The sequence below is a fragment of the Suricata suricatta genome, chromosome 12 (genome assembly GCF_006229205.1).
Source record: "Suricata suricatta isolate VVHF042 chromosome 12, meerkat_22Aug2017_6uvM2_HiC, whole genome shotgun sequence".
NCBI classification, from domain to species: domain Eukaryota; kingdom Metazoa; phylum Chordata; class Mammalia; order Carnivora; family Herpestidae; genus Suricata; species Suricata suricatta.
In genome coordinates this window covers 80366012-80378951 of record NC_043711.1, presented here as the reverse complement: position 1 = coordinate 80378951, position 12940 = coordinate 80366012, and the positions used below count along the sequence as shown (strand labels likewise).

The 12940-nt window shown below is 53.4% G+C and overlaps 2 protein-coding genes across 2 annotated transcripts; one reads left to right on the top strand and one right to left on the bottom strand.

The window, feature by feature from the left end:
- Positions 1-752: 752 nt before the first annotated feature.
- Positions 753-7831, bottom strand: REM1 (RRAD and GEM like GTPase 1). Its single transcript, XM_029917370.1, has 5 exons — positions 7751-7831; positions 6312-6727; positions 5143-5225; positions 2483-2684; positions 753-1328 (listed from the first exon to the last, which is right to left on the bottom strand). The coding sequence occupies exons 2-5, from the start codon at positions 6649-6651 to the stop codon at positions 1057-1059; spliced, it is 897 nt and encodes a 298-aa protein (XP_029773230.1). The 5' UTR covers positions 6652-6727; positions 7751-7831; the 3' UTR covers positions 753-1056.
- A 2641-nt stretch (positions 7832-10472) lies between these two features.
- Positions 10473-12214, top strand: DEFB124 (defensin beta 124). The gene is made up of 2 exons (XM_029919017.1): positions 10473-10679; positions 12010-12214. Exons 1-2 carry the CDS (start codon positions 10622-10624, stop codon positions 12162-12164), a joined length of 213 nt encoding a protein of 70 aa, XP_029774877.1. The 5' UTR covers positions 10473-10621; the 3' UTR covers positions 12165-12214.
- The last annotated feature ends 726 nt before the right edge of the window (positions 12215-12940 follow it).

Genomic DNA, 12940 nt, shown 5'->3' with positions numbered 1-12940 from the left:
AGCTCGGTGATGCTGGGATGCTCACTTCCCCTCTCTGGGCTTCGTTTTCCACATTCAGAAAAACAAACGAGTTGAACAAATCCTGGGGATTAGTGGAGGTAAGCACCCCCCACGACTTTAAATTGTATGCAGACTTGTGTTTGAAAGTCCGTTCCCTGGAACTCCATAGCTTTCGGTCACATTCTCCAAGAGGACTGTAGGTAAGGGCACAGACTTTTGCCTGACAAGCCTGGGTTGGAATTTTGACAACTTCACTTATAGTGGCTATGTGACCTTGAGCATGAACCTTCACCATCCCGCACCTCTATTTTTCTAATTAGCAAACAGGGTTTGTGGAGATCAATTACCAGTTGTGACAGCTTAGAACACGGCACCTAACAAATAGTAGCTATGATATTGTGAGGATGAATTGCTGAGATTCCTTCCAGATGAGCTTTTATGAATCTATAATCTAAAAAATGGGTTAATGAGAAAACAGGAGGTCAGTACATTGAATTGGGGTTTTCTATGCTCCACTGGGTCTGTCTCTCTCAGTGATGAGAAGGGTGGGGGCGGGGGTATGTGCCGCACAGGGACCATGCCCAGCGGTTGGGAGAAGGGGAGAAGGGTTTGAACACACAACTGATTTTACTAACCGACCTTGACCCAAGTCATCAGGTTAACCCAGTCTGCGGCCAGTGTAGATGGGAGGGTAGGAGGTGGAGATGCCTGGAAGATTCCAAAAGAAGAGGTCAAGGCACTCAGACAGGACATCCTTCTGGTCTGGTTTATTGTGGGGAGTTGGCCAGAGCCAAGGGACAAGGAAGATTTCTACAAAAAGACACGCACCGCGTAAAAAAAACCCTACTCTGTGCCCAGCTTGGGGCTTCGGCCCCATAGTCTGTCCGCCCCTCCTTCCTGGGGCGGAGAGGGAGGGAGATGCTCCAGCCCTCGGGGCAGCAGGCAGGTGCAACCTACTGTGACCAGTCCAGGCAACTGCGTCGAGGACCCTCGGTGGCACCGGTGGAGCTCAGAATGCAGCCCCGTGTTCCGCCACCCCCAGGAGGTCGGGTGGCCTCAGAGCACCGCCAGGTTGTGGCAAGACTTGGAGCGGGCCTTGAGTGCCCGGCGGCGGGCGCTGCGGGCCGTCAGCCGTGCCAGGAAGCGACGAGCCCGCTGACCGAGGCTGGCGCGCCGCCTGGGTGATGGAGGCTCTGGGGCCGAGCTGTCCCGGCGGCGCAAGCGCAGTTGGCGCACCACGCCCTCGAAGAGCTCGGCCACGTTGTGCTGCAGCGTGGCCGACGTCTCGATGAACTTGCAGTCGAACACCACCGCGCAGGCACGGCCCTCTGAGGGGCGGGGTCAGACGGGCCGGGTGGAGGGGGACATAAAGGTGGGAAGAGGCGTGTTGAGTCTCAAGCTGAACCACTTTTTTCCTGGTGCCCTATCTTGTGTTGGGTGTCGGGAGATTCCGACACCGTTCTGGGGAGTCAAGGCACAGACTAGTGACTGATACTGGGAGCAAAGCGAGGCTGGGAAGGGCCTTGAATGCCAGGTAAGGGGTCTAAGGTGTGCGTCAGAGTTCTCTGGGGGAGCTTGCTAAAATGCAGATTCCTAAAACCACCCGCAGAGAATCTGATTTGGTAGGTCTGGGCTGCGGTCTGGGACGGCATTTTAACAGAATCTCCTGGGGATTATGCTGCGGAACTTGGGGATGTTTGCTCGCCAAGCATATGGTCTTCCATCTCCAGGAAGCCACGGGGCTGAGAGACAAGGACCTGGGTTCTAGGCCCCATTGGCTAATGACCCTGTGGAACTGGCTTACCCCCTCTGGCTCTCAGTTTCCATATTTTTTAGATTTTGCCCTTCTGGGAGGAGGGCCATTTTGAGATCTGTATGGGTCCCACATGTTATCAAATGTATTGAAATTATGTCCCCAGCCCACTTTAAATACAATTTATATATAACTACACGTTTTGGTTTGCAGCTGTTGGCTGTCACAAGATTATGGTTTGGAGGTGATTAAAGTTTTGTGAAATTTTGATTTACTGATTTCTCAGTGTATTTATTTTGGAGCTAATAATTTTTTCAGGTCTCAGATATGAGCCCCTGGAAAGCTTGTAGGCACCGGACCTATCACGTCCGGTGGATAAAGTGTCTCTGATTAAGGGCACGGGGGAGCTAGAGGGGGGCGTTTAGAGCAAAGTAGTGACAAGGTCAGATCTGGATTTGGAGAACTCTGGCAGCTGGCGAGGAGGACCGATTGGACGGGGAGTGAGAAGTAGGAGGGCTGGCCCAGGCCAAGGTAGAGATGCCAGGACGGGACAGAGGTGGTGGGCATAGGGGCGAGGGAACGTGGGGTTAAAGGAGGTGGGCCTCATGGGTTTTGGGGGCCTGGTTTCTGGAAGTGAGAGAGGACTCGAGAACAGTTCCTGGCTTTCAGGCTTAGGCAAGAGGGGGAGGAGCCAGAGGAAGCCAGAGGAGGAGGGAGTAGACGCCTCACCTTCCACGGAGACTTCCCGGCAGCGGGCCAGGTCGGCCTTGTTGCCCACCAGGATGATGGGCACGTGGTTGGCCTGATGCGTGCGCCGCAGCTGAATGCGGAGCTCGGAGGCGCTCTCGAAGCTTCCTCTGTCTGCGATGGAGTACACGATGACATAGGCGCTGCCCACCTGCAGGCGGGAGTCCTGGCGCCAGCTTTCATCCTGCAACAGAGGGACCCCAGGCCTGTCCTCAAGCGGTACCTACCTCTGAGCCAACGGGGCGTGGCGGAGAACGGTGGGGCTGGGATGGGCTGGGATGGTCTGATGGGCGGACTGGGGCCGAGTCAGATCATCTGGACAAGTTCGAGGAACAAGTTCCGCCATTATTCCCCGTGGCATCTACGTGAGTAAACCACCAATCTCTCTGAGCCTCCGTTTCTCTATGAAAAGTCAGGCTAGTGACACCAGCGCGCTGTACTTTCTCACTTATGGATTCCTTCCGGGCTCTGGACACTGGAGACAAAGATTTGTTTGGTTTCTCTTCCTGCCAAGGAGGGTTCAGTTCTTGTGTCTGGTTTCTGAGGAGGGCTCTGTCTTGCTAGACTGACAGCAAGGAGCCTGCTTAAGATTCTCTCCTTTTTTTTTTCTCTCTCTCTCTCTCAAATAAATAAGTAAATAACTACTTGATCTAACGACACTGCTACTGTGTGGACCCTCTTTGGAAATTGCCTCCACCCTCCACCATCACCAACCAGGGAAACTGGTTCGGCTTCCCCATTTTACTTGTGGGAAAACCAAGGGCCAGAGGAGAAGAGAAAACATTCTCAAGACCATACAGCCAGCTGGGCACAGAATTCCGGTTCCAGTACTCTTTCTCCCCAGTTTCCCCAGTGGGACTGCCAGGCTGATCACTTTTCTTAATTCACTGGACTCTGCCTCACAGGATTTTCACCTGCATTCAAAAGTAGCCCTCCTCCCCCTTCCTCCGTGCCCCAATCTGTGAGCTCCATAAGGCCAGGGGACACATCTGTCTTATTCACTGCTGGGTCTTCAGTGTCCTGGCCCATGATACATACCCAGCTAGTGTTTTTTAAATGAATGAGTGAAGGGGTGAAACCCCAGCTGAAGGCTCAGAAGGTGGTGTTCCCAGTGGGGATAGAGAGGGACAGTCCTCGTGCATAAGAGTACTGGACTTGGAGGGCACCGGGGTGGCTCAGTTGGTTAAGCGGCTGAATCTTGATTTTGGCTCAGGTCATGATCTCACAGTTTGTGAGTTTGAGCCCCACATTGGGCTCTACAGTATGGAGCCTGCTTGGGATTCTCTCTTTCTCCCTCTTCACTCTTCCCCTGCTCTTTCTCTCTCTCTCTCTCTCTCAAAAAAAAAAAAAAAGACTTAAAAAAAAAACAGGCTCAGAGTCTTATAGATCTGGATTTGAATACCACTTGCTCTCTGACAACTTTGGACTCATTACTGAATCCCTCTGAGCTTTGGTTTCTTCATCAGTAGAATGGGAATCAGAATGCTCACCTACAGATTTCATTCGGGCTGAATGTCATAATATATATCCAGAGTTTAGCACAGGGGCTGACATTTGGGAAAAGAGTAGGCTTCCACCCAGCTGCATAAATGCCAGTTGCTGTGAGGAAGACCATCATCCTTATCATCATCCACACGCTCCTTTGGACGGTGTCCTTTTATACTGCCAGAAAGGAATTGGCCACTTAGCTCCTTCCTCCCCATCCTTTTCCACCTATCGCTGAGGCTGTCAGTCATTCTGGCCAATCACCCAACAGTGCCCTCCTAAGCCCCACCCATGGGCGGGGCCTCTGCATATTAGGGGCAGGGCCTACCCCTTACTGAGATAGGCTCCCAGGTGCTTTTTACATCCTTCTCTCTGCTTGGTTGTATTTCTTCAAACTTCTAGAATAAGCATGTGTTATCTGTATAGCAAGAAAAAAAAACTCAAACAAGGTAAGACAAGCATAATAAGGACATATCCCTGTCTGCTGCTTTGTTTCTGCTCTGGAAGCGGGTAGAGAAAGACATTCTTCGGTTTCTTTCTTTACTGGCTCCCAAGTTACAAGTAATAAGAATGATCATTATTTACATCCCTCTACCTATTTTCACATACTCCACATTGTACTCACCACTGTGAAATTGCATAAGACCTTTAAAAAACCAGCTGGTAAGGAAGGCAGGAACGATCAACCCATTTATCAGTTGAGAAAACTGAAGCCCAGAGTGGGCGGTGAGTCAATTGCACAGAGCCACACAAGGGGTAAGCCAGAGAAAGGGGGGGCGGTTTACCCTCAGGCATGCTGGTGCTTAATGCAGTGTTCCTTCTTCTGCACAGTGTGTGTGTGTGTGTGTGTGTGTGTGTGTGTGTGTGTGTATGTGAGTAGGGGTGAGTGGGATGAGGGTGCTGAGGACAAGGTAGAGGTTTGCAGGGGGAGAAGCACATCCTGGGGTGGCCGGAGAGAGCATCAATGGAGTGAGGAAGGACTCAGGTCATAAATTTTTCAGTCTTTGGTTCCAAAGCTGCCTGGGAGCTGTCGGTTTTGGGAGTTGCTGAAGATGGCCTCTGCCATGTCCCTGCTGTGTAGTGTCTGAGGAGGGGACAGGGTTCCTAGGCTCCACATCTCCACCTCCCACCCCCAAGTCCTGCTTGCTGTGCCATACCCGTTTCTCAGCCTCCCAGGTGTCCATGACCACCAGCGTGGTATCCTCTCCATCCACCGTGAGGGTCCTCTCGTACACATCTTCTGCAACCAAGGGAAGAGCCAGATCTCAGGGAAGAGGGGCGGGCCTGGGGTGGGTGTGGCCCTGCTAGTCCCCTTTCTGATCACAGCGCCCCCTCCACTTGTGTCGGAAGTGCTCGAGGCACTTGCTTGATGTCTGTCTCTCCTGACAGGTCAAGAAACTCCGTGAGGAGCCCATGTCTCCCCAGCTGCCAGCAAGATATCTGGCACGTAGTAGGTGCTGAGAAAGCTTTTGCTAGTGTGGTTGGTTGATGCGTGCAGGATGGTGGGATTAAAGTTGGCTAGGAATTCTCCCAGTCCTGCTCTGTCTCTGGCTTAGTGTATGCATCAGGCAGGTCATATGAATCCTCTTTGGGCCTCAATCTCCCTATCTGTCACACCTCCAGGTGCACATATGTCCATGTGTCATATGGATTCTCACACTCAGAGGAGTCAAAGCTAGAGAAGGGGCTTGGCCACAGTGTTCCCACTTTCTCTTTGCTTTTAACCAACCTCCCTCTCCACTCATCCTGTGGACTCTCAGCTCGTCCTGTAGGGACCCCTCTTCATTTCCTCTGTTCTGTATCTGTCTCCCCTCATCCTGGGCCCCCCGGCCGCCTCATCCTGGGGGCCCCCGATCCTTTCAGCTCACCACATCACTTGAGAATAAAGGAACCTGGGGAGTCTCCATTTTGGGCGGGATCTTAATTTTGCTGCAGGTCATGGTGGGCTCTGAAGGTAGGAGGATCTGAGAGTCAGGGGAAGTTGGGGCTCCGAGTTTCTGAGCTGGGTGGAAGCCTACTTATTTCTTTCCATTTGAGACTCATGGAGCTCAGAATTGCTTCCCTTATGACATGGAAATTAATCATCCATGAGAAACTGGCAAAATTCTCACTGTTCAATGAATTTTCCTCCTCTAGAGCACTGTGCGGGCTGGGCCCTGCACAACTCTGGGGGGGGGGCATCATTCACTTCAGAGTCTATGGGAATGATGCCCTTTAGAGTTGAGCAGTGTGTGAGTTGCACAACTGTTCTTGGCAGCCTTGTGCCCCTGACTACGGGACTTTTACTCCTAGGGCCACCTCCCAGCCCAGCCCACAGGGTCCCTACCTCCCAGCTGTTCATGGAGGTCTCGCTCTTGCTTCCCTGCAAAGACGCTGGCCAGGCTGGTCTTCCCTACGCCGGGATCGCCCAGCAGTACCACGCTGTAGAGGGCCTCCCAGGAGCCTTCAGAGTCGCTGGATTCAGAGGACCAACCATTGGGGGCAGGTGAAGGCTGCCGGGCGGGAGGATTGAGGGAGGCTGACTGGCCCAGTGGGGGATGCTGGGATTTTGTGGAAGGTGCTGTACACAGGAGGCCAGGTTGATGGCCCCGGGGGGACAAAGGCAGTGGAGTGCTGGCTCGCCGACGCAGGGGAATCTTTGCTTCTTGCTGGGTGTTTAGTGTCATCCTTAGGTGGGAGGGGCTTTGCTCGCTCCTTTCCTTCCTTCCTTCCTTCCTTCTTTCCTTCCTTCCTTCCTTCCCTCTGTGAGCAAGAAGCAGGAATGGGCAGTGAGCCAGGTACTGTAAGCCCCCTTTGCAGGGTCCCAATGAGCTTCTGGGATGACTTCGTCCCAAACCTTCTCTTGTTCAAATAACAGGAGGAGGTCCTCAGTTCCTTGGGGCTTCCTGGCTTCAGGGTCAAAGTAAGCCTGGGTCAGGCTGGGAGGGATGAGTGTGCAGGCTGTGAGCACACGCATGCACACCCAGAAGTCACTTCCTATGCCGTAAGGATGACCGAACACCCCAGGACACACAGACAGAGACAGATAAGGGGCGGCAGGGAGGTGGGATGTCCATACAAGCAAGAACACACCCAGGCCCACAGACGTGCCCCGCCCATTCGGAACACGGGACCCGCATTCAGGAAGGCACCTGAATTGCCCTCGTCCTCCCCTACCCCGCAGCTCTCTTCCCCAGCGTTCAGATGGGGGTTGGGGTGAGGGTGGGACGGAGGAGGGTTGAGGGCCCCTGGGGGGTTCAGTTTCGCTGAGGGTTGAGGACTGCACGGGGTGGGTTGGTATTCCGAAGGACGATGGGAGTCTGGGGGTTCCCTGGGCTGTAACCCGAGAGCTCTGGTGCCATGGGAACGGCGTGTCCGGCCCGCCCCCTACTTGAAAAATTCAGGAGATGCTGGCGCGACAGGCTCCAGCGGCTGTTGGGGGGCAGGGGTTTCGAGACAGCCGGGCCCCAGGTTTGGTGACAGGACAGGGTCCTGGCAGGGGGCGGGGGAGGAGACCTTCAGGGCCCCAGGGCTCATGTGCCATTCCCGGGGTTTGAGTCCAGGCCTTCCCCGCCCAGGGTCCAAGGTGTGAGTCCGTTGATCCCGGGAAGGTTCCTTGTCCGAGGCCATCCAACCCTCTGGGTCCCAGGTCTGAGGACCCCCACCCCGGGATGCGGGTTCGAGGCCTCCCTCGCCCCTGCCTGCGCCGCAGAGCCCCCCATGCAGGCGCCTGACGAACTCCGCTCCAACTTGACTAAGTTGGCGGCGGGCTGCGCCGGCGTTTACCTCGCTTGGGGAGGGGGTCCAGGGTCCCGGCCGCCGCAGCTGCCGGTGCTCCAGGCTGCACCACCGCCTCGGCGCGCAGCCCCTCGGGCCGGTCCCGCCCCGCCGCCCGGGCCGGGGGAGGAGCCGAGACCCCGCCCCGTCCAGCCCCGCCCCGCCCCATATCGGGGGCAGACCCGGGGTCCCCGCCCCGAGGCCTCGGTCGCAGAACGACTTTTCGCAGAGCCCAGCTGACCCACTTCCCCGAGCCCTTCGCCTGGGGTGGCAGTGGTGGCAGTGTCCGGGTGGGGGGCGCGAGAAAGCAAAGATGGGGTTTCTGAATTCCGGGGTCTGGAGCCTCTCTGCTGCATTCACGCCAGCAACCGGGTGCCCCAACCTTAACCCTCGGACTGAGTCGAATGCTGATTCCCAGGCTCCACCCTCCAAGAGAGGCCGAGTCAGCAGTTCTGGGAGAGGGGTTCAGGAATCTGCATTTTAAACAAGTGTCTAAGTGATCTGCATGCAAGGTTCATGGACCACACTTTGAGAAACTCCCCTCCAGATGGTGAATGAATCTTGGGAGGTGGTTCCAGGGAAGGGAGGAGCCTAGGAAATCTGTGCTGAAGACTTCTGATATCTGATTTGGGCATCCCATTCATTAAATCACCAAATCCTAGGTTAAGTGCTCTTTAGGCAGGAGTCTGTCCTGTGCCTGGAAGAACAGCTGTCCCCTCTTTGATGAATATTTGCTGAGCCAGTCTGATTTGAGCACTTTGCCTAGATTATTAGCTCGTTTAATCTTGATACAACACTCATAGGACGTTAAAATGAAGTGTACCTGGCCCTGGGACTCAGGTTTCTGCCTCTCAACCCCCTGTCCCTTTCTCTTGCCACTATCGCTTAGGGGAAAACATCTTCCTAGGGACTTGAAGGAGAGAGACATTTCGATGGGAGTAGAGTAGAGCAGTCAGTTGTAGGGAACTGGTGATTTGGGCCATCCAGGGGGCTAGGGTCCAGGCTCTTCGAGCACGTTGCTTTCTGTGAGATCACGAGGGACTGGGGAGGGCAGGCTTGTGTGTGGGGCTGTGCAGACCAGGCTGTTCCTGTGGGTGGAGCTCATTGTCACGGCTGAGGGGATCCAGGTGTCCAGCTCAGAGCAACTCCCACAGCAGCCTGGAGATTAGCTCAGCCCCGCAGGGCTCTGGGCGGATGCTGAACCCCCTCATGTCTGGCCTCCTTCTGTGCTCCGGCCTTCTGAGAGTCCCTTTCCTACCTACAAGATGGGCTGTGACTGATGTCATGTCGCACACTGTCTGGGAGTGAGATGCCTTAGCTTCCAGTCCCAGCTCCACAGCTCAACTGCTATAGAGCCTTGAGCAAGGCATCTCCCTTCTGCAGGCTTCAGTGTCTTTATTTAAAAGTGAGGGGCACTGGGGCACCCGGGGGCTCGGTTGGTTAAGTGTTCGACCTCAGCTCAGGTCATGATCTCATGGTTTGTGAGTTCGAGCCCCAAGTTGGGCTCTGTGCTGACAGCTCAGAGCCTGGAGCCTTCTTCAGATTCTGTGTCTCCCCTTCTCTCTGCTCCTCCCCTGCTCATGCTCTGTCTTTTTCTGTTTCTCAACAATAAATAAATGTTAAAAATTTAAAAAAAAGTGAGGGGCACCTGGGTGGCTAAGTCGTTTAAGCGTCCGACTTCAAGGTCATGATCTCAGGGTTCGTGGGTTCGAGCCCCGCGTCGGGCTCTGTGCTGACAGCTAGCTCAGAGCCTGGAGACTGTCTTCAGATTCTGTATCTCCCTCTCTCTCTGACCCTCGCCTGCTCACACACACACACTCTCTCTCTCTCTCAAAAATAAATAAATAAAACATTAAAAAAAGTGGTATCTGGACAGGTCATGCAACACTTACAGCCTGAGCTTGCCATTCAAGGCCCATTGTGCTCTGGCTCCGGTCCTCTGCATAGTGGTTTCCAATCTCTCCTCCCAATGAATGCCCTCTGGCCATGCCCCACTCCTTCAGGTACATTCTGTTCCTTCTGCCTGGGGTACTCTTTCTCCTATTCATCTCTAAAGCAGCAAGTCAGATGCCTGGGTAGGACACTGTTCTAACCTATTTGCACATATGGTCTCAGTGGTCCTCAGATTTTAGCTGTGCAGTAGAATCATTTGGAAACTTGTTAAACCACAGCTTGCTGGGACCCTCGCCCAGAGCCTTGGATTCAGTAGGTTTGGATAGAGCTGGAGGATTTGTGTTTCTCACAAGCCCTGGTATTGCTGCTGTGTGCTGGTGTGGGTATCACACTTTGAGAACCACTGTACTATTTTGTTTAATCCTCTACACGAGCTAGACAGCCATTAGTCTCTGGGAGGTAAATACTGTTACTCTTCCCATTTTCTAAATGGTCTAAATACATGCTTGTTTGACTGGGTGGGTGAGTTCTGGCCCCATCTCCTCAGCATCAGGAAGGGATATGTCCATGTATTTAGCCTTGCGGGGGGGGGGGCATCATCAGTTCCTTGATGACAGCCTGAGGCTCAGAGAGGTTGCATGATTTGTCCAAGGTATCACAGCGATTGGAGAGAGACCCTGGCATGGATCCAGGTCTCTCTGAAGCCCAGCCATTCCCCCACCCTCTCGGGTGGGGAAGATGTCTAGTTTCTGACCTCAGACATCGATTCAGGAAATCCTGTCTGTAGCTTCAGAGCTCAGCAACCTCTGGAGGGTACGGCTGACCAGTTCCCCGCATGGCTGGCTGAGGTCCTACATCCTCAGGACCGCAGAGCCCCAGCCTCCCACATAGGTCTCCCGCTGCCCACACTCCGGCCTTGACCTGCAGGATAAAGGCTGGGCCGCAGGCAGCTGGGCTCAGTATCATCTCCCCAGAAGCTTCGTGGCCATGACACAGCTGCTTCTGCTGATTGTGGCTCTCCTGGTCCTGGGTCACGTGCCACCAGGTAATATCACGTGCGTGTGTGTGTGTGTGTGTGCGTGCAGAATTGAGGGAGAGCCTCCCAGGTTCTGCAGGACAAAGGAGACCTAGACCAGTGATTGAGTTCTGGCCCCACAACTGACTTGCTGGGCACCTTAGGGCAATTTCCTGAATCAGTCTGCACCTCAGTATCCTAATCTTTAAAATGGGATTCACTCAACAAATATTTATTTGAAAAATATTTACTGTGTCCCAGCACTTATCACAGTGGGAAAAGGTGCTTGCTTTCATGGTGCTGATATATTATGTTTTTTTTTTTTTTTGAGAGACAGAGAGAGAAAGCGTGAGCAGGGGAGGGTCAGAGAGAGAGGGAGATACAGAATCAGAAGACAGGCTCCAGGCTCTGAGCTAGCTGTCAGCAAAGAGCCTGACACAGGGCTCGAGCCTATGAACCACAAGATCATGACCTGAGCCAAAGTCGGACACTCAACCGACTGAGCCGCCCAGTTGCCGCCCGCCCCCCCCTCCCCCCGGCTTACTGAGTATTTACTAGGTGCCAGGTACTGTGCTAAAACGATTAAGTCCCCTATAACCGCCCCCTTGAAAGGGAGTTATACAGATGAGGACTCTGAGACCTCCTAGAGGACCTTAGGGGGGTACAGGCCCCATTCCTCCAAAGCCCTGCCTTTTCCATAGCCCATGGGTAGAAATTCCTCCACTGCATTAAACAGATCCATATGCGTGTGAGGCAGTTCATGTTATGGTTACAGTCATGGACTCTAGAGCCTCAGGACTACGTGGGCTTGAACCTTGGCTCTGCTCCTTCATGACTCTGAAATCTTGGGCAAGGTGTTCATCTTCTGTGCCTTTGTGTCCTTACCCTGTATTGCAGCATCATAATAAGACCAACTATAAGTGCACAGTGTTGTTATGAAAAGCACTTAGAGTGTATCTGGGGTGTGGGTGAACCTGGACAAGAAATTCATTTCGAACTTGCAGCCGGTGGTCAAACTTGTGATTCGTAGGCGAACCTGACTGTGGGCTCAGTCGTCCCTAGCTGTCTCATCTGTGATGAGTGGTCTAGTCAGTTGCCTCTCATCCAACCTGTGACCTGTGGTCAGAGTCCATGTTCTGTGGCCTCAGTTATGACTTGTGGGATGTTGTATGACCAGCCTTCTAACACAGTGACCAGAGAGCTGATCGGTGACTTGTGGTCTAACCTGGGTCCTCCGGCCTCATTTGTGGACAGTGCTCTCATCCGTGGCCTAATCCTGGATCTATGGTCAAACCGGTGAACAGTGGTGTCACCTACAGCCCATGGGCTGCTCTGTGACCTGTGGTCTTCCTCTGCATAGGGAGAAGTGAATTCAAGAGGTGCTGGAGAGGCCAAGGGGCCTGCCGAACTTACTGTACGAGGTATGAAACCTACATGCACATGTGCCCAGATGCCTCCCTGTGCTGTCTCGCCTATGGAGTCCGGCCTCTGTCCTCTAAGACTGAATCTGCGTAGCTGGTTCTGGGGCTGGGACCCGTGCTCTCCAATAAACACCTGCTGCTGGCTGTCTCCTCTTATTTGCTTACCGCCCTGCCACCCGCATGCTGGGGATATGGGGGTGGGCGAGGTCCCATTATGGGAGGGATGGAGGGTTGGTTGGTGGAGGGAGTGGAGGTGCCCAGGGAGAGTGGGTATTTAATGACTGTTGTAGGGGCGCCTGGGTGGCTCAGTCGGTTGAGCGTCCGGCTTCGGCTCAGGTCATGATCTCACCGTGCTGACAGCTAGCTCAGAGCCTGGAGCCTGTCTTCGGATTCTGTATCTCCCTCTCTCTCTGACCCTCCTCTGCTGATGCTGTCTCTCTCTGTCTCTCAAAAATAAATTAAAAGAAAATTAATGACTCTTGTAAACGGTTCCAGTCCTGCTCTGATCCCTTCCGCTCTGTCCAACTCTGGAAAAATTACTCAGTCTCTGTAAGCCTCCTGTGGCTCCTCATCTGTGGAATGGGGATAAATGATAACATCACAATATTTGGACTTTATAGAAGGAATGCAAAAATAAAAGTAGAGTTAAGAGTAACAACATGAGTTGACAAAAATATGAGTTAATTATTATAAGGACGAATAATGGTAGAGTTAATCCACTTTGGCATTCACAATGAGATGCTGCATTTGGCTTGAAAAGCAGGCCTGGGAGAGAGCAAGAGAGCAAAAGGATTTCTCTGTGTTCCTTGACCTCCTATTTTAGCATTTCAAGGGTCTGCCCAGGTGAAAAAGACCAGGGGATTTTATGAA